The 20,181-nt window shown below is 42.3% G+C and overlaps 1 protein-coding gene across 4 annotated transcripts in view; it reads left to right on the top strand.

The window, feature by feature from the left end:
- The window catches only part of SNX30 (sorting nexin family member 30), a 125,032-nt gene that overhangs the window by 70,726 nt on the left and 34,125 nt on the right, over positions 1-20,181 (top strand). For all 4 annotated transcript variants that reach the window (XR_004443609.1, XR_004443610.1, XM_033237785.1 and 1 more), the window contains exons 4-6: positions 8,797-8,955; positions 14,340-14,535; positions 16,597-16,796. Coding sequence is in view for 2 of the 4 variants with exons in the window: in XM_033237785.1 (XP_033093676.1) it covers positions 8,797-8,955; positions 14,340-14,535; positions 16,597-16,796 (555 nt within the window). In the remaining 2 variants the exon portion in view is untranslated. The remainder of the gene's footprint in view (positions 1-8,796; positions 8,956-14,339; positions 14,536-16,596; positions 16,797-20,181) is intronic.

The following is a 20,181-nucleotide window of genomic DNA, read 5'->3' as shown; positions in this document are numbered from 1 at the left end:
CATTATGTAATAGTTGGAGCTGCCAGAAAGTCTTCATTTTGACTTTTTTCCTCAGTGGTTTTTTAAAGCTTTATTGAGATATAATTGATATACACAGTAGCCTTGCACATATTTAATGCATACAATTCGATAGGCTTGTATATACCCCCTGATACCATCACCACAGTCAAGGTAATAAACAGATCCATCACCTTCATAAGTTTTCTTGTGTCCCTTTGCTGTTTTGTGTTTTTTTTTTTGTAAGAACATGTAACATAAGATGTACATAACGTGTAACATGAGCATGTGACATAAGATCTCTCCTCTTATCACATTTTACAGCGTGCAACACCATACAGTCATTCCCCCCCATTTGTGGTTTTGCTTTCCCTGGTTTCAGTTACCTGTATACCAAAAATATGACATGGAAAATTCCAGAAATAAACAGTTCATAAGTTTTACGTTATTTGCTGTTCTGAATAGTGTGATGAAATCTCATGCAGTCCGCCTAGGACATGAATTATCTTTGTCCAGTGTATCCACACTGTAGACACTGCCCACCTGTGTATCACTTAGTAGCCCTCTTGGTTATCAGGCTGGAGATCACAAGAAGAATGAGTACAGTACCATAAGATGTTTTGAGAGAGAAAGAGAAAGGCCATCTCCCATAACACTTATTACAGAATATTATTATAATTGTTCTATTTTATTGTGAATCTCTTACTGTGCCTGATTTGGAAACTAAATTTTATTATAGGTATGTATAGAAAAAAACATATGCATATGTGTCAAAGCTGCTATAAATTCTAGGTATGTATATACAGGTGGGAAATTCACTTGAGCCCAAGAGTTCAAGACCAGCCTGGGCAACACAGTGACACCTTGTCTCTAAATTTTATTATAGGTATGTGTATATAGGAAAAACATAGTATATACAGGGTTCAGCACCATCCATGGCTTCAGGCATCTGCTGGAGGTCTTGGAATGTATCCCCCTCGGATAAGGGAGGATGACTGTATTGTTAAGTGTAGGTACTTTGTACAGCAGATATCTGGAACCTATTTATGTCTTATAACACTAGCTTTATATCCATTGAACAACTCCCCATTTCCTGCTCTCCATACCCCCTGGCAACCACCATTCTATTTTCTGCTTCCATATTCATTCAGTGGGATTGACACTTCTTCATTTCCTGGAGCACTAGTTACACAGCAGAGCAATTTCATGATTAGATGGGTGCACGTATTAGATTTGGAAGATGAAGCAGATACGTTTAGTAAACACTTGAGTGTTTAATTTTCTCTTGGAAATTTAATGTTTACCTCAGTTTTAATGAAGGAAGGTTTCTGGAAGGATACATTTGTATTATGTACCAAGTTTTCTTTTGAGTAGTAGTAAACTCATAGGAATTAATGAGAATAAATTTGTAATGCAGCAATTGTTTTTTAATATGAAATAATAAAAACTCTGTTTTCTAGTTGGTTTCTTCTTTTTTGTACTGTTAAAAATATACCTGCATTTAGCTTACTCAATGGATAAGTTAATAAGTATTGAAACATTGGTTCAACTTCCTAATGCTTTACATTTAACTGGACTTGGTGACTTGTTTTTAATCTCTATGCTTGGTGACAAGCTTTTAGTCTCTGTGCTCCTTTATTTGGTAGTTATTTTTGCTTAGAAGCAATATTTTCTATTAGTTTGACAAGAGTAGGAGAAATAGACCTCTGCCATGTAAATATTTAATGTGCGCTAAATATTTGTTGAATTGTTTAGAAGAAGCAAGTAAATTGCTAACGAGGATGTTGGACATTTCAGGATTCAGCAATTGAAAGATGTGTCTAGATTTCCTACCTAGAAATAGCAGCTTTCCATTGACAGTCTGCAAGAAATATGCTATTGTTTCAGATTATAAAACAGCTTTATAAACTAATATGGAATATAAATGAAAATGCTTTACTGAAGTACTGAGTACTATCTAATATCAGTATTTCAAGATTAAACCCTGAAATATTTAACAGATTATTGTAATACTTTGCAAATAGGATTTTTTTTTTTGCAGGATCCAACATACATATGTGTATATTCAGTTTTTAAAAATGTTTTCATTGTAGAAAGTATTAACCATATTGAAGAGATTCGGTACGATGAGTGCCCTTGAAACTCCATCACTCAGTTTCAACATTTATCAGCTCATGGCCAATCTTGTTTCATCTCTGTCCACTCCCTCACCCCTACGCCCAGGGTTTTGTTTTTTTTTTTTGAAGCGCCTTAAACAAGAGAAATTTATTCTCTTACAGCTCTGGAGGTCAAAAGTCCAAAATCAGTTTTAGTGAGCTAATATCAAGATACAGGCTAGGGCTGCGTTCCACCGGAAGGCTCTAGGGGAGAATTTGTTTGCCTGCCTTTTCTAGCTCTTGGGGCCATGTGCATTCCTTGGCTTATGGCCTCTTTATCTTAAAAGCCAGCAGCATATGTGTCATCTTCTCTGCTTCCACCATCACATCTCCTTTTCTTAAAAAATGGAAGTAAAATCCATATTACATATCATCATTTTAACCATTTTGAAGTATCCAATTCAGTGACTTTCAGTACATTCACAATGTTGTATGACAATCACCACTATTCAATGTTGTACAACCATCACCACTATTTAATCCAGAACATTTTCATTAGCCCCAAAAGAAACTTTGTACCCATTAAGGAATCACTCTCAATTCCCTCCTTTTCCCAGCCCAGCTCTAATGAAGAATGCTGTTATCAACACTGGTGGTTGTATAAGATTTTGTTTGAGTGCTTATTTTCAGTTACCTTGGCTACACAACAAGAAATGGAATTGCTGGAGCATATATTAATTCTGTGTTTAATTTTTTGAGGAATTGTTCAAACTGTTTTCCACAGTGGCTTATAATTTTATATTCCCACTAGAAATGTATGAGGGCCCAATTTCTCCACATGTTTGCCAACACTTGCTATTTTACTTTAAAAATTCTGGTGGGCATGAAGAAGTAGATCCCAAATGACTTCTTTTTTAAGACAGGATCTCGCTCTGTCACCCAGGCTGGAGTGCAGTGGCGTTACCATAGCTTACTGCAACCTCCAACTCCTGGGCTCAAGCAATCCTCCCATCTCAGTCTCCACAGTAGCTGGGAATTCAGGTGTGTACCATCATGCCCAGCTAATTTTTAATTTTTCGTAGAGATGGGGTCTTGCTGTGTTGCCTAAGCTGGTCTGGAGCTCCTAGCCTCAAGCAATCCTCCCAGCGTGACCTCCCAAAGTGCTAGGATTATAGACATGAGCCACTGTGCCTGCTTCCTACAATCGATTTTTAAAGACATTTTGGCCTAAACGATATATAGACTGTCTACCTGTAAGTCCACTCCCCTTTTTGCTTTTTGTTCTCAGTGCTTACAAATTAATAAAAATACTTGGCATTTGTTAGACATCTGCTGTGTGCTTGGAACTGTGTTGAGCTCTTTTCATTTATGTGATGTGATTTACAGACTATAGATGGACTTGATTTTGCCAGTAACCCAGATTCCTATGTGTAAACAACCCAGACAGTAATAGAGGTGAGGCTGAGAGTAGGTGTGTCCCATTAAGGAATCTTGAAATAGGAAGTTTCTGCAGCTACATACATTTGCAAATGATAACGCTTATGACAGGAGGAAATTCTGCTTGCAGGAGGATTCACTCTAGGGTTCCTTTAAATAGCAAGTTCCCCCAATTGATGAATCGTACCTTCAATGTGCTCAATCTGAAGAATGGACCCCTATTGTAGAATGTCATCTTTATGTTAAATGAGGCACTCCTAACCACTTACTTGTGCCTCAGGCCATTCTCTCAAGTCCTATTCAGCAGAAGCAAATGAGAGTATCATAACGGGGCTCATGAAGTGATAACAGGAAAATATCCACTGGATTTGGTAATTAGAAAGTCATTGGCTCTCAATGTTAAAAGGGCCGTTTCTGAGCTGGGTGGGGATAGGGCAGAGAAACCCAGCACTGAAGGCAGTATCACAGCCGGTTTTGTTTTGAGGGTTGGGGGAAGGCTGGGGGTTGAGAAATCAATGGGATAGAGTGAAGTCAAGATAAGTGACTCCTTTCAAAAAGATAGAATGAGCCAGGAAGGAGAAGGGAGAAGATATATAAGGTCAAGGGGTGATTGGATTCATATTTTTTAGGAAGAAACACCAACCATATTTTTATCGATTCTGGGAATAGAGCTGGATGGACAGGAGATGTTGAAGATACAGAGAAGAGATAAATGACAGGTGCACCCGAATGAACACATGGGTCAAGGACACAGATGGAGTGCTTAGCTTTAGGGGAGGAGGGGTTGTTGTCCACAGGGACTAAGGAATGGAGGTAAGGGTGATGCCCAGTGGATGGGCTTCTGTGGAGGAAGCAAAACAGGAAATTTCCGTCTGATGCTCTTACACCTGGTTCTCACTTCAGAAAAACAGTAATCTGCTTAGCATGAAAAGCTGGATTATGAGAATGGCTGCCTAAAGGAACAGGGGAGAGAAGAACTGACCAGAATAAAGGAATTATCCTGAAGGACAGCCATATCCTATTAAGATAACTTCTCGGTGCTTTGGACTGGGCCAGCATGGGGCTGAGTGGCCCGTTCGTCTGATCCAGCACTGCATTTCGAATATTCTTCTCAAGCGTGAGCTCTGCTGGGTGTCACACGTGGACATGTTATCCTTGTGTGGCTCTGTAATTTTATTCCTGATTTGATTCCCCTCTTCTTTCATTTACAAACCTTTCCACTGTGTCCTTTGGAACTCCTGCTCTGTTGTAAAGAATCCCCCAGTATTCTTAGCATCTTCTCTGAATATTCCCACCATGTCAAGGGTTAAATGAACACTAGATGTTCCTGAAGATTAGTAGTTCCCTGAAGCTGCTGCCAGTCTTACAACAAAGACACCCAAACTTGTGTGTGTTTACCCTGTGGTAGGAATCATTCAAAGCACTTTGAACATATTAGCTAAGTTAATCCTCATGACAACCCTATGAGGTTGATGCTATTAGTTTTTACCTAGCACCAACTTCTTGAGGTACCAAGAGATGTATAGAACTTGACCGAAGGCAAACAGCTAGTAGGTGGCAAAGTCGAAAGATAAACCCAGAAAGCATGGCATCAGAAACTTTACTCTTGACAACTAAAACATACTTTCTAAAGCTCTTTCAAGTTGAGGGCACTCAATTCCCTCATACTCCAAATACTTCTTTTCCAGGGCGTGGGGTGTTGGTGTTACCAATTCCTAAATCTTTTCAAGGTTATGTGTTCTAAATTTAGGTTTACTAGGCCTACTCCAAGTAGCCTAGTGTTCTGCTTTTTTGGGTTGGCTGAGTCCACTAATCCTTGTTGCTATGTCTTATTTCTGGTTTGTTTTTGTCCTTCAGGGTTTATAATTTTAAAAAATCCTCTTTATTGCCATATTATGGGGGTTTGAGGAGGTTGTGGAGTTAAATGTTTGTGTTTAATGTCCTACTTTGAACTTGAACTGCTAGGTTGGTTTAACATTAGAAAATATATTAATTTATACCACTTACCGTATTAAAGGAAAAAGCATGTGATTGTCTTGATAGACCTACTTGGCCATCCTTGTCTTGGTTTATTCCCTAAAGAGACTTGCGTTTTCTAAAGAGGGTGCATCTGCATGAGTGTTCACAGCAGCATTGTTAGTAGGGCCACAAAGCTGTAAACCATTCACACTATCATGCACATGTTCACAGGCAGGAGACTAGGTGGACAGTTTGTCATACAGTCAGTTATATAGCGCATGACTATGGAATAGTAAAATTATTTTCCTGTAGCTAAACATGCATCAATATGGATAAGTCGCAGAAAGATAATGTTGAATGACAAAAGCGAAGTATACAGTTGTGTACTGCATAATGACATTTCAGTCAGTGGTGAATGGCATATAGATGGTGGTCCCATAAGATTATAATACTGTATTTTTACTGTACGTTTAAATATGTTTTCTACGTTTAAATATGTTTACATACCCAAGTACTTGCCATTGTGTTACAATTGCCTGCAGTAGTCAGTACAGTAACATGCTAGGAGCAGTAGCCTATACCGTATAGTCTAGGTGTGTAGTAGCCGCACCATTTAGGTTTGTGTAGGTGCACTCTATGATGTTCACACAATGATTGAAATCGCCTGACAATGTATTTCTGAGTATATCTCTGTCATTAAGTGATACATTAACTGGAGTTTTATTTTTATAAACTTAAAAAACAAGTTCAAGGAACAGCACATTGTTTTAAAACTGAAACTTAGAGGGGAGCAATGACCAAAAAGTTGAGGATTGTAATTCCCTCATGGAGGCAGGAAGAAGTGGAGATCTGATCAGGGATCCACTGACAGGGAGCTTTGTCAATGACACTGTTGTGTCTGTCAAGTTGGGTGGTAGATTAATGAGTACTGGTATTATTCTTATGCTGTATGACTTTGATATATATATAATATGCTCTTTTATTGTGCTAAAAAACTTAGCACCATTTTATAGTTTACAATTCAGTGGCGTCAAGTATATTCACAATGTTGTGCAACTATCACCACCTTCTGAAAGTTTCAAAATCACCCTGGAAGGAAACCCTGTCCTATGAAGCAGTCACATCTCATTTCCTCCGATCTCTCCAGCCCCTGGCAACCACTCATCTACTTTCTGTCTCTATGGGTTTGACTATTCTGGACATTTCACGTGAATGGAATCATATATGTGGACTTTTGTATCTGGCGTCTTTCATTTACCATAATGTTTTCAGGATTTTTCCACGATGCAGCATGTTTTAGTACTTTTTTTAAATGACCAAATAATAGTCCATTGCATAGATGTGCCACATTTTGTTTGCCCATTCACATGTTGATGGACATTTGGATTGCTTCTACCTTTTAGCCATTGTAAACAGGGTTGTTATGACTATTTGTGTACAAAATTTTGTTTGAGCACCTGCTTTCAATTCTTTTTTTTAAGTTTTTAAAAATGTTTGTTTGAGATGAGGTCTCACTCTGTAACCCAGGCTGGAGTGCAGTGGTGCAGTCTCTGCTCACTGCAGCCTCCCCATCTTGTGAGCCTAAGCTGTCTTCCCACTCAGCCTCCTGAATAGTTGGGACTATAGGTGCAAGCCACCATGCCCAGCTAATTGTTTTTATATTTAATATTTTTGATAGAAAGGGGGTTTCACCATGTTGCCCAGGCTGGTATCGAACTCCTGAGCTGAGGCAATCCACCCGCATCGGCCTCCCAAAGTGCTGGGATTACAACACCCAGCCTTGCTTTCAGTTCTTTTGGGCATAAACGTGTGAGTGGAATTGCTGAGTTAAGTGGTAATTCTGTATTTAACTTATTGAGGAACCACGAAACTATTTTCCGCAGAGGCTACATGTTTTACATTCCCACCAGCAATGTATAAAGGTTCTGATGTCTCCACATCCTCACCAACACTTGTTTTTGTTTTTGTTTTAAGATTATGGCTATCCTAGTAGGTATGAAATGGCATCTCATGATGGTTTTGACTTGCATTTCCCTGATGACTACTAATGTTAAGCATCTTTTCATGTGCTTCTTGGCCATTGGATATCTTCTTTAGAGAAATATCTATTAGATTTAATTATCTATTTTTTAAGTGTACAATTTTTAAAATATTTCATAGCTCAAATATTTTAAAACAGGTGCATGGCAGATACTTCTTTTCCCTGTGGTAGTAATAATAAAGAAGGCTTTTTAATCAAGCAGTTGATCAAACTGCTATGGAAACAGATTAAAAGCTCAAAGATCCCTTGGTAGGCAGGTAGTTTTAAATTGTATTGGCTCTAAGTCAGTATAATAGAGAAATGTATTTGAGTAAGGGGAGTAAAGGAAATTACATTTTAAAGAATTTTTTAGTATAAACCTAAACCAAAAAATTGGCTTATAAAAGGTATTTTTTTTAGATACATGACTTTACCTAATTTATTCATTCACCAAATATGAATGGGGAATGAAGTACTGGGAGCAGAAGCTTTTTTTTTTTTTTTTTTGAGACGGAGTCTGGCTCTGTCTCCCAGGTTGGAGTGCAGTGGCCTGATCTCAGCTCACTGCAAGCTCCGCCTCCCGGGTTTACGCCATTCTCCTGCCTCAGCCTCCGGAGTAGCTGGGACTACAGGCGCCTGCCACCTCGCCCGTCTAGCTTTTTGTATTTTTAGTAGAGATGGGGTTTCACCGTGTTAGCCAGGATGGTCTCGATCTCCTGACCTCGTGATCCGCCCGTCTCGGCCTCCCAAAGTGCTGGGATTACAGGCTTGAGCCACCGTGCCCGGCAGAAGCTTAAAATATTTAAATATATTTTTACGTGGTTGATGCCTGCCTGCCTTCCTGCCTGCCTGCCTGCCTGCCTGCCTTCCTTCCTTCCTTCCTTCCTTCTTTCCTTCCTTCCTTCCCTCCTTCCCTCCCTCCCTCCCTCCCCTCCGCTTCCCTGTCCTCTCCTCCCCTCTCCTCTTTTCTTCTTGCCATAACTTTTCCATCATATCATGTTTACATGAAGCAATGTAAAAATTACTGTTGAATTTACTTGATAAATATCTACTTTTATGTATTTCAGAGACTATATTTAGTGTTTTATTCTTTGCATTATAAAATTGACAGGATTTTTACTCCATGTATATTTTTCAGAAATCTTTATATTAATGACTACATGAAGATCTGCCTGATTAAGAAATACTTTTCTTGGACAGAGGGTAATAGAACTGTGTGCCATCCTGGTTGTTTTTCCTTGCACCATCTCATCCATTACTCTGATTTTTTTCTTCGTGTCTTTATAGCCTCTTCCCGAGAAGTTTGTGGTAAAAGGTGTTGTGGATCGTTTTTCAGAAGAGTTTGTGGAGACCAGAAGAAAAGCTTTGGATAAATTTCTAAAAAGAATTACGGATCATCCTGTGCTCTCTTTCAATGAACACTTTAATGTTTTCCTTACTGCTAAGGTAAGGGCAGAAGTTTACATACTCTTCTCCCATATTACCATTCTTGGGGCTCTTTCCTAAAAGCTGTTCTGAGCAAGACTCGGTCTCTACAAAAACTTTTAACAAATAGCCGAGTGTTATGTTTTGCGCCTGTAGTCCCAGCTACCTGGGAGGCTAAGGCAGGAGAATAGCTTGAGCCCAGGAGTTTGAGGCTTCAGTGAGCTATGATGGTACCACTGTACTGCAGCCTGGGTGACAGAGTGAGACCCTATCTCTTTAAACAAACAAAAAAAAAGCTGTTTTGATCTTTCAGAAGCCACCTTCATGAGCGAATGGTTCACTGTAACAAGGTTGTCATAAAATTGGTCTTTTTTTGGGTACCTATGTGCATTAGCATGCTTTTTTTGCATTAGCAAGTCCGTATAGATGGATTCTATGTTAATATTTAGGAAATCTATCCCCACCCCCATCGAGGACCCCACCCGCTTACAGCAGCAGAGGAAGTTAGAATATTTGCTCTGCCAAAAGCAGAGCTAAGTGTTTCTTTAAACACTTGGCAGTATGACTGGGTGAGGCCAGTCTGACCAACGATGGGCACGGAAGAGAAGGAACATTTGAGTGTTTGGTGAGGGTGTTCTTCATAAGGGCACTTTGAGTGATTACTTGCAGCCGCATTTTGCAGACAAGGAAACTCAAGTTCCGGGAACTTGTCCTTGTTCAGGTAATGTCACTAGGATCTCAAGCTGGGTCTTTGTGGCTACTGAGGCCACACCATCCCTGTGTATCAGACTGCCTGATTGTTAATTATCTGCAGCCATGTTCCTTTCAGGTGGACATTTGCCAGATAAAGCATTTGGGTCCCACACAGCTGCCAGATTCTGTGTATTCAAATTCAAGTTGGTTGTCCACTGGCCTTTCTCTGCACTTCCCTGTTGGCAGAACTGGCCAGAAAACCCGAAGTGCTGCACTGTCGCTGTCTGCAGAAATGGAGTCACATGCTCAGACCCTCCTGCTAGCTTCCCTCCAGTCCCATCTGTTTGGTTTCAGGTATCATGTTCCCATGTTCAGGCCATATGTAACATGTTCCATGTTGGCAAGGGTATTGTGGTCCAGATACTATTTTTCAAATCTGCAAAATTGAGAAATAGATAACATTAGCTGACATTAAAGACTTCAGAAAGTGTGCCATTCTTCACTCAGTGGAAGCCACATGACAAAGTCCTTTAGTTTTGTTTTATAACCTCATTTGGCATTGAGCCTTATTGACAACATTCCATTTCAGTGTCTCTTTTTCCCAGAGGCTTTCCCCGCCTACAGGTTGGACTGGTACACGTCTTAAAAATAAGTATTTCCTGGCGAACTAATCCTTAGGTATAATTCCTTCAACTCGTATTCAAAGTAGAATACATCCTGTTCTCCAAAAGCACAACTCACTCTCTCCCCCAAGATCCATTTTCCAGAAAGCCCTCAAGTACAGTCATGTTTACTGAACAAAAAAGAAGAGGGAGGGAAAAGCTTGGACCCCTGGTTGTTAGGAATATGCGTGAAGAATAAGTAGGAAAGAGAGGGTGTGTGTGTGAGACAGAGACAGAGAGAGAGAGAAGGATATTTATCTGTCTGTGGGCTAAGCAGTATGAAAATGACTTAAAAATTATAAGGTCCTTTACTGCCTCGATCAAAATCCAACTCCGTGTGAGTGAATACAGGAAAGGTGGCTTTAAACAGAACAAATTCTAGCCCTAGTTCAGTACCACTTGCTGAACAAAATGTGCTAAACAGCCTTATCTTTTCTTTAAAATTTTTAAAAATTGTGATAAAATACACATAACATTTACCATCCTAACGATTTCTAAGTGTACAGTTCAGTAGTGTTAAGTATATTTAAATTAGTTATGCAGCTCATCTTGAGAACGTTTGCATCCTGCAGATCTGAAACTCTATGCCCATTAAATGTCAGCACCCTATTCCCCCTCTTCCAGCTGCCTCATTTTTTCCTTCAACATACCTTAAATAACTTGATCTTGTTCTTAGATGAGCCACTTACATGTTCTGCCTTAGGGAATGCAGAGATACTCTTCCTTTTCCTTGTGATGACATGAGCTTATCAACAAATTAGAAGTGTCCTTAAGAAGAAGCCAGTAAGGCTGTGTGTAATGACTCATGCCTGTAACACCCAGCACTTTGGGAGGCCAAGGCAGGTAGATCACCGGAGCCCAGGAGTTCACGTCCCGCCTGGGCAACATGGTGAGACCCCATCTCTCTATATTAAAAAGCAGCAGCAGCAGCAGCAGCAGCCAGTAATGCTGGGAGAAATGGGGACGCTCAATAGCAACTATATTCAAGTCAATATTTTCATCTTTGGCAGAGTGAGTACAGCAATCAGATAGATACTACTCAATAACTTTATTCAACATGTAAATTAACTTGGTTAACTGGGACACCCTTTCACAGCTCTACTTGAAGTGGAGCCTGTGCAGTCCAGTGAGCCCATTTGACTCTAGTCCCACTCGTAAAAATGCTGTCTGCAGAGGTAATTCCAAGGACTCTGAGGCTTCAGTTATAGTCTTGTGAAGGCCTCGAGCCTTTGAGGATGTTTCTTGTCTAGAATGTGGGAGGACAGAGTGGAATCTCTAGACCTACTTGGCCATCCTTGTCTTGGTTTATTCCCTAAAAAGATTTGCATTTTCTAAAGAGGGTGCATCTGCATGAGTGTTCACAGCAGCATTGTTAGTAGGGCCACAAAGCTGTAAACCATTCACAAGATCAGGCACATGTTCACAGGCAGGAGAGTAGGTGGAGAGTTTGTCATACAGTCAGTTATATAGTGAACACTCTCTCAGGCAGCCTGACTCTGAAGGGAAGGAGAGAGGTGGAGAGAAACTAGAGGAGATTGCTGCTGTTTTTAAGATGGGTTGACCGGGCACGGTGGCTCACGCCTGTAAGCCCAGCACTTTGGGAAGCCGAGACGGATGGATCACGAAGTCAGGAGATCGAGACCGTCCTGGCTAATACAGTGAAACCCCGTCTGTAGTAAAAAATGCAAAAAACTAGCTGGACGAGGTGGCGGGCGCCTGTAGTCCCAGCTACTCAGGAGGCTGAGGCAGGAGAATGGCATAAACCTGGGAGGCGGAGCTTGTAGTGAGCTGAGATCCAGCCACTGCACTCCAGCCTGGGCGACAGAGCGAGACTCCGTCTAAAGAAAAAAAAAAAAAAGATGGTTCAGCCTTGGGTGTATTTTACATGCTGAGGGATTAGAAGTTGTGGATACAGACAGGAGAGGGGATCATTGGTAGGGCAAGCCCCTTGGTTTGGGGTTTGCCCAAATTGCAGGGTAGGGGTGGGAGCTGATTTTCCCCAAACACCAAGCAGCAATTGCCAGCTAGATGTCCACCAGTTTAATTCACACGTTATTTACCTGGACATAGCATCAGATCCCACAGGCTGGGGACTCAGTCCCCAAGACTGAGAGCTTCCAGATGTCAGACATTAAGTTCAAGCCTCTAAAACTTCTGACCAGCCAGCTTCAAGTTGGGCTTCCCATGACCCCTTCTTCGGGTTCCATTAATTTGCTGGAGCAGTTCACAGAACTCAGAGAAACACATTTACCAGCTTACTATAAAGGATATCACGAAGGATACAGATGAAGAGTTGCCTTGGGTGAGGCGTGGGGGAAGGGACGTGGAGCTTCCATGCCCTCCCTGGGTGTACCACCCTTCAGGAAACTCCACACGTTCAGCTCTCCAGAAGTTCTCTGAACCCAGCTCTCTTGGATTTTTGTGGAAGCTTCATGACAGCAGCATTCCATCCTCCAGGGTGTGGGGAGGGACCCTGTCTGGAATGAGGGCCTTATGACCCATAGTCAGAAAGCCTGGGGAAGAGTTGAGTGCTGCCTTGGGGCAGGTGAAAGGAGGGCAGGAGAAGGTCAGAGAGATTCTGTTTCCTGAGGCTTAACACACCCAACATTAGAGTGAAAAGACTGGAACAAGGACTGTGGAGGTTATAAGCCAGGAACTGTGGACAAAAACCTATATATATATATACACACTGAAACCTCAATAGGAAAGGGTGGGTCAAGAGCAAAACTGAAGGCCTGAAGAAGGAAACGAAGAAGGAAGTGAATTCAAAAGGAGCCCACACTCAGATACTATAGAGACCTCAGCCTGAAATTGTACATCAAATGCGGAGGGACTGGCGGGCCATGTTAGCCGTGAATTCCGAATTCCGCATCCCCTGCTCTATCCTCTGCATCAGGCCACGTCACCAGAAAGCTGTGTCCTTGTTCTGGGTTCCTTTATCTCCCTCTAGTCATCCCCTTCTAAGTCTGGGAATGAACATTCTGTTTGTATTGAGGGTGGATATGAGGAACAGACACCTGTGCCTTCTGTAAAACCGTTTTGGAAGCTAACCTTTCAGTAGGTGACACAGGACAACCTGAAGATGGTATAGATTCCTCTTAGGGTTTGATGATAGGAGGAAGCTTGTTTTATCAGGCAGGCTGATATGCTTTTTTTTTTTTTTTTTTTTTTTTTCCTTTTTTGAGGCAGAGTCTTGCTTGGTTGCCCAGGCTGGAGTGCGATGGCATGATCTCAACTCACTGCAACCTCCGCCTTCCAGGTTCAAGTGATTCTCCTGCCTCAGCCTCCTGAGTAGCTGGGACTACAGGTGCACGCCACCACGCCCAGCTAATTTGTGTGTGTGTGTGTGTGTTTTTAGTAGAGACGAGGTTTCACCATGTTGGCCAGGCTGGCCTTGAACTCCTGACCTCAAGTGATCTGCCCACCTTAGCCTCCCAAAGTACTGGGATTACAGGCATGAGCCACCGTGCCTATATTTAGATACAATAGGTTATGAAACTCAGCGTATTTCGAGTTTTGCCTTCAAGAAATCCAGGGTTAAAATGTTTTGCTGTTTACAGCATCCATTCTAGGCCTGAGTTTTCTAGCAATGTTTTTCTGTCACTGTTTCCTGCTTTCCACCCTTTACTCCCCTTATATGGCTTTAGTTGGAGTATAAATAAATGAGTGATGGATCTCAGAACCTCAGCTCTTCAGTTTTGCTCCTAAAGATAACATAGGGTACTTTGTATGGGATAAGCAGATACTTGAAAAACATTATGTTAGAAACAGCGTTGTGTTTAAAGGGCAGTGTGCTCCGGTGAGTGAATTTCAGGATTGGAGTTCAGCTCTGCTGAAAGGGATCTAGGTGTCAACCCACGGGAGCCTGAGTCTGGTGGTTATGACGTCCTGTCCAGGCTCCGCGTGTGAATGTGATTAGAGCCTCTAACTCAGCTCCTTGTTTCCCGAGTCGTCCATTTCCAAACTAAAGCTGCTTTTAGAAGCTGTTTTATTTAGTCCTGCCCATGTGAGTGAGTGAGTGCTTTGAGCTTATTCACATATCATCCTCAGGACCTGAACGCCTACAAGAAGCAAGGGATAGCATTGCTGACCAGAATGGGCGAGTCAGTCAAGCACGTCACTGGCGGCTACAAGCTGAGGACTCGGCCGCTTGAGTTTGCTGCCATAGGTGACTACTTAGATACGTTTGCACTCAAACTGGGAACCATTGATCGAATAGCCCAGCGGATCATCAAAGAAGAAATAGGTGAGCTGTCTGTTGAGGTCTTGATGATGCCCTGCAGCCACTTTGGCAGAAATGCCATTCACGTGTACTACAGAGAATCAAACTGCAAAACGCTGGAGTGACAGAACTAGCCCATCTTTTGCTTATCAAAGAAACACAAGGAGGGGAGGAGTTAGGTGTGACTGGAATGTCACTTTGCACCCCGTCCTTTGTCCTACTGTGTCAGCCTTGTGTTTGCTTTTCCCATGGCCAGCACTGCTGATTCGCCAGGTGTTTCCTCTTTTATGCTCTCTTAACTTTAGCTTTAAAAGTGGAGACATAGACTCAACTGCCCTTTATCCATAGGGAACAGTAATTTAATAAACAAACTTAGATACATTTTCTGGCAGAAAGATGGTTCAAAAGGACAGCATGGGGACCTATGTTTGCCAAAGTTACGACCCTGATGAATCTTCAGACGTGTGATTGACTCACCCACTCCATCCTGGTTCATTTTAAACCCACTCCTCCTGCATGGGGGAGTTGCCGGGGCCTGTATTGATCCTTCCTAGTTTTTGCCTCCACTTCCTTCCTACCCCTCTCAGGGCCACCTGCTTTGCCGCATCCCAGATTGTTGGGATCTTTTGTCTCCTTACATACGTGTGGGGTGGACAGAGGTGAACAGTGTAAATGATCGCACTGGCATGGGAAGCACGTTGAGAAGGGTTCCGCAGCAGTTGCCATTCATTGGTTGCTAAGCCATGATGAAATGGCAAGACTCCTGGTGACAAGCGATGGGCCAGGTTTTCTTTATGGGGGACAAAATAAATCAACATTTTTTTTTCTCATTTCTTGTACTTGTTTCCTTTACTTGATCCACTGATGATACCATGTGGGGCCCATAGGTTTTGGAGATAGCTTTGAACACCATCCACACCTAAGGATGGTGCGGAGTAAATTCTGATGGGATCCAAGGGGCTGAGGTGACCACCGAGGGAGAGAGTGAGTCTGCCACTGTAAGACCACATCTCTTGTATCAAAATGTTTCGTAAAATGCCATTGTTTATCCATTGTGACTGATTTCTTTTTTTAACCTTTAAAAACATCTCCCTAAACCTATATGAAACTCTGCCTCCGCTGCATGTTAAAATACTGCTTCATGGCCGATGCGGTGGCTCCCGCCTGTAATCCCAGTACTTTGGGAGGCCAAGGCAGGCGGATCATGAGGTCAGGAGATCGAGACCATTCTGGCTAACGCGGTGAAACCCCGTCTCTACTAAAAAAATACAAAAAATTAGCCGGGTGTGGTGGCAGGTGCCTGTAGTCCCAGCTACTTGGGAGGCTGAGGTAGGAGAATCGCGTGAACCCGGGAGGCGGAGCTTGCAGTGAGCCAAGATCGCACCACTGCACTCCAGCCTGGGCGACAGAGCAAGACTCTGTCTCAAAAAAAAAAAAAATACTGCTTCACAGTATGGGTAGGCGTTATTTTCTTTTGTTCGTTTGTTTGTTTTTTTGACAGAGTCTCGCTGTGTTGCCCAGGCTGGAGTGCAGTAGAGCGATCTTGGCTCACTGCAACCTCTGCCTCCTGGGTTCAAGCCATTCTCCTGCTTCAGCCTCCAGAGTAGTTGGGACTACAGGTGTGTGCCGCCATGTCTGGCTAATTTGTTTTGTATTTTTAGTAGAGACAGGGTTTCACTGTGTTAGCAGGATGGTCTCGATCTCCTGACCTTGTGATCTACCCACATCAGCCTTCCAAAGTGCTGGGATTACGGGCGTGAGCCACCGCGCCTGGCCGGCGAGTGGTTATTTTTGAAGATGTTTGGTGGATGTGGCTGCTACTGCTTTTCCCCGTAAGGCCCATTATCCAGCGGCATGGCGTTCCCATCCATGGGATGGAATGGATTGATGTAACATGAGCTGTCAGAGTTTTAAGCAGTTGTGCTAGAAACAGTGTTGTGTTTAAAGAAGAGTGAGATCAGGTGAGTGAATGGCCAAAGAAACATATGTTCATGTAGAGATCTCTTGGCTGTGGTGATTACAGAGTTAGTAATAGCAGCGACTGCTACCCAGCCAGATTTTCATTGGTTTCTCTTCCCCGTTCAGAGTATCTTGTGGAGCTGAGAGAATACGGGCCTGTATACTCCACATGGAGCACCTTGGAGGGTGAGCTGGCTGAACCCCTGGAGGGTGTATCAGCTTGCATTGGGAACTGCTCTACAGCCTTAGAAGAGCTGACAGATGACATGACAGAAGATTTCCTACCTGTGCTCAGGGAATATATTTTATACTCTGACTCCATGAAGGTAAGCTGACTTGCTTCTTGTGTATTTGTATACTTTCTTTGTAATAGCAGTTATCAGAAAGTAATGGATTATTGCCTGTTTGCATGTGATATAAGTTTCCTTCTTCCTGGGTGGGCAGGATCAGACATGTGGACCGACATCATGGACATATAAATGGAACACATGGTGAACCAAGTACATGAATTAAACAAAAAGTTTGGGAAGAAATTGTTACTAGTTTCTCTGAGAGTTCAAGAAGATATAATGTTTGTGAAACAAGAACAAGGATGCCGTGGAACAGTAATAGATAATTAGAGCTCTTGGAAGTTAAAACATGATTGCTGAAATAAAACTGAATAATAAAGTTGGAAGGTGAAGTTGAAGAAATCTTAAAATAAGACAAAACAAAAGTAGTTGGAAAATAGAACAGAAATGCAAAACTACTGAAAATGTGAAAGAAAAGAGACATAGGGGATTAATCCCAAAGGTTCAACATCTGACTGATAAGAGTTCCTAAGAGAACAGGGAAGACTGAGGGAAGGAAATTGTAAAAGAAATTATACAAGAAAATCCCCCAAAGCCAAAGACATAAATCGCCTGATTAAAAGGTCTTGATAATTGCCCAGCAAAAGGATTGAAAAGATCACCAACCCAAAGCGTGTTATTGTGGAATTTTAGAACAAAAGTGATAAGAATTTGAAAGCTTTTTAAAACATAGGGAGGGGCAGATGGTATATAAAAGGAACAAGAGTGAGAATGGCTTTGGTCTAGCAGTGGTGAACAAGAAGAGGAACCGTGAGGACAAAAAAAATCTTTGGCCTCAAATTCTGTATGCAGAATCCGGAGTGTAATGCAGGAGGAAATGTGCCAGTGCCCACACCAGAAACTTCCCCAGTCTGCACATAGACTGACTGGAGAACATCCCTTCAGGAGACTCCAGCGATGGTGGCACTGATTAGTGAAAGGCTCAGTCTTTATGACCAATAGAACAAGATACGTGGCTCAGTGTTGAACAAGCCCGCCTCTAAATAGCACCCTCCTACTTCCCAAAGGAGACCTCTAGATGATTAATCTGTCTTTGGAGCAGGTCTAGGGCATCCCATGAGGAAAGACCCGAATAGGGACTGACCTGAATTCCAGAGAGAAACCTGTCAGTCAACATTGGGTTGTAAAAATGTAAAACCAGAAAGATCGTAGATCCGTGAAAACATTGTACAGCTTGAGAAGAGGAATAAAAAATAATGAATCAACTAGTTATAAAAACAAACTATGGTGGAAAACTTGAAGTACTTGCCAAAGGACAGAGAATAGTGACAAACTGCCACATACCCATTCTCCTTGTTCCATCTTGTCCCATCAGGTGTGAAGGGTTGATATGTACTAAACTGTGGACAGTGGAAAATGGAGCCTCTGGTGAATCCCATTCTCATATGTGTGCAATAAAGTTGCTAATAAAACACTTTCAAAGGCAGGATTGAATTTGGATCTCTCAGTGACCAGGGAAATGGTATGAATTTCCTTATCTATAAGTTGGAAATGATGGCAGTGATAGGATAAAGTCAGATGTGAGATCATTAGCCTGAGACCACTAGTTAGAAATTATTGGAACTGAGGCTGTAAACCAAAACTTCTGGCTGTGAATTTGCAGTTCAATCTCCTGTATCACGTTGACTTTTGTTTAAAAAAAAATTGGGATATACACATTGAATTTTTGATCCTATGGCCGAAACAAGTATAGAAAGCCATCCTGACTTCCTTAAAATGAACCAGAATATTTCACTTATCAAGTTAATGGTATCTGTTCTTGTTTTTTTTTTTTTTTTTTTTGAGATGGAGTCTCACTCTGTCACCAGGCTGGAGTGCAGTGGCATGATCTTGGCTCACTGCAACCACCTCCGCCTGGGTTCAAGTGATTCTCGTGCCTCAGCCTCCCGAGTAGCTGGAATTACAGGCACCCGCCACCACACCCAGCTAATTTTTGTATTTTTAGTAGAGACAAGGTTTCCCCATGTTGGCCAGGAGGAACTTGATCTCCTGACCTCGTGATCCGTCTGCCTTGGCCTCCCAAAGTACTGGAATTACAGGCGTGAGCCACCGCGCCTGTCCGGTATCTGTTCTTATAAACAAAACTAAGTTTTTCCAGTTCCTAGAGTGTCCCTGAATTTGTCTCTTACGTATACACACCCTTCATCAAATACTCTCTTAACCTTGCCAGATGAAAAATCCAGTGCATCACAGCTCTGGGATACTATAGTACAGATTACTCTGTTTTTGCCTGTGGCAAGTATGTTAGTAGTTAGTATATATTTGTATTTGAAGCACAATTTAAAAATGTCATATAGCAAGGATTTATCTGGCATCTATAAAACATTATTACACTGGGAGACATAAGCTTATGTAATTTAAGTTAGATATCAAATAAACATTTGTTTGCTCTTTCTTTACCCCCCATGCGTGGGGCATATGTATTGAGTTTCTTGTTTACTGAGCCTGAAAAATCAGGTCAATCAGGCTGAGCGAATGGAATTAATTGTACACAGTCTTGTCTGGGGAAGGGCGTGGAAAAGAGGAAGTGTGGACTGGCAGTCTCTGAAACCCAAGCTCTATCCCTGATAGTAGCTGAGCTGAGTCCAATTAATAAGAAACAGGGCCACCTGCTCCTCCTCTTTTCACCAGGAAAACGTCTCTGTGGAGTGCCCTGGCCTTGATAGGAGTGATTGGATGGCAAAACAAAGACTGTGTCTAGAGTTGTTGGGGTCTGTGTGGCTGGTACTAAAGACACCAGGAGAATGATAGGTGTCTTAAGTGGCTTTCCTCACCTTTTCACATTGCTGCTCTTTAAGAATTTTTAAGTATATTTTCTTTTTCCAAGAGAGTCATATAGTTCCATTTCCAAAGTGGCTTTCTGATTTTTGAAACATAAGCAGGGCAGACTTTGCTGTGCAGTGTGGAAGCTAAACGTGGAGCAGAGGACTTGCCATGGGCCTGGCTGTGGCCTGTTCTTTTTATTTTTGGAGATGGAGTCTTGCTCTATCGCCCAGGCTGGAATGCAGTGGCACGATCTTGGCTCACTGCAACCTCTACCTCCTGGGTTCAAGCGATTCTTCTGCCTCAGGCTCCCGAGTAGCTGGGATTACAGGTTCATGCCACCACGCCCGGCTAATTTTTGTATTTTTAGTAGAGATGGGGTTTCGCCATGTTGGCCAGGCTGGTCTCAAACTCTTGACCTCAAGTGATCTGCCCGCCCCGGCCTCCCAAAGTGCTGGGATTACAGGCCTGAGCCCCCACACCAGGCCTGTGGCCCGTTCTTCATCAGCTGCTGAATGGTCCTCAGAGCTGAGAAAGTCCTGGGTTGGTTTTGGTGAGGAGTTACTGGTGTGGTGAGGTTCTGTCAGTCTGTCTTCAT

The sequence above is a fragment of the Trachypithecus francoisi genome, unplaced genomic scaffold (assembly GCF_009764315.1).
Source record: "Trachypithecus francoisi isolate TF-2019V2 unplaced genomic scaffold, Tfra_2.0 Lachesis_group16, whole genome shotgun sequence".
Classification (NCBI taxonomy): Eukaryota; Metazoa; Chordata; class Mammalia; order Primates; family Cercopithecidae; genus Trachypithecus; species Trachypithecus francoisi.
This window is presented reverse-complemented; position numbering and strand designations above follow the sequence as displayed.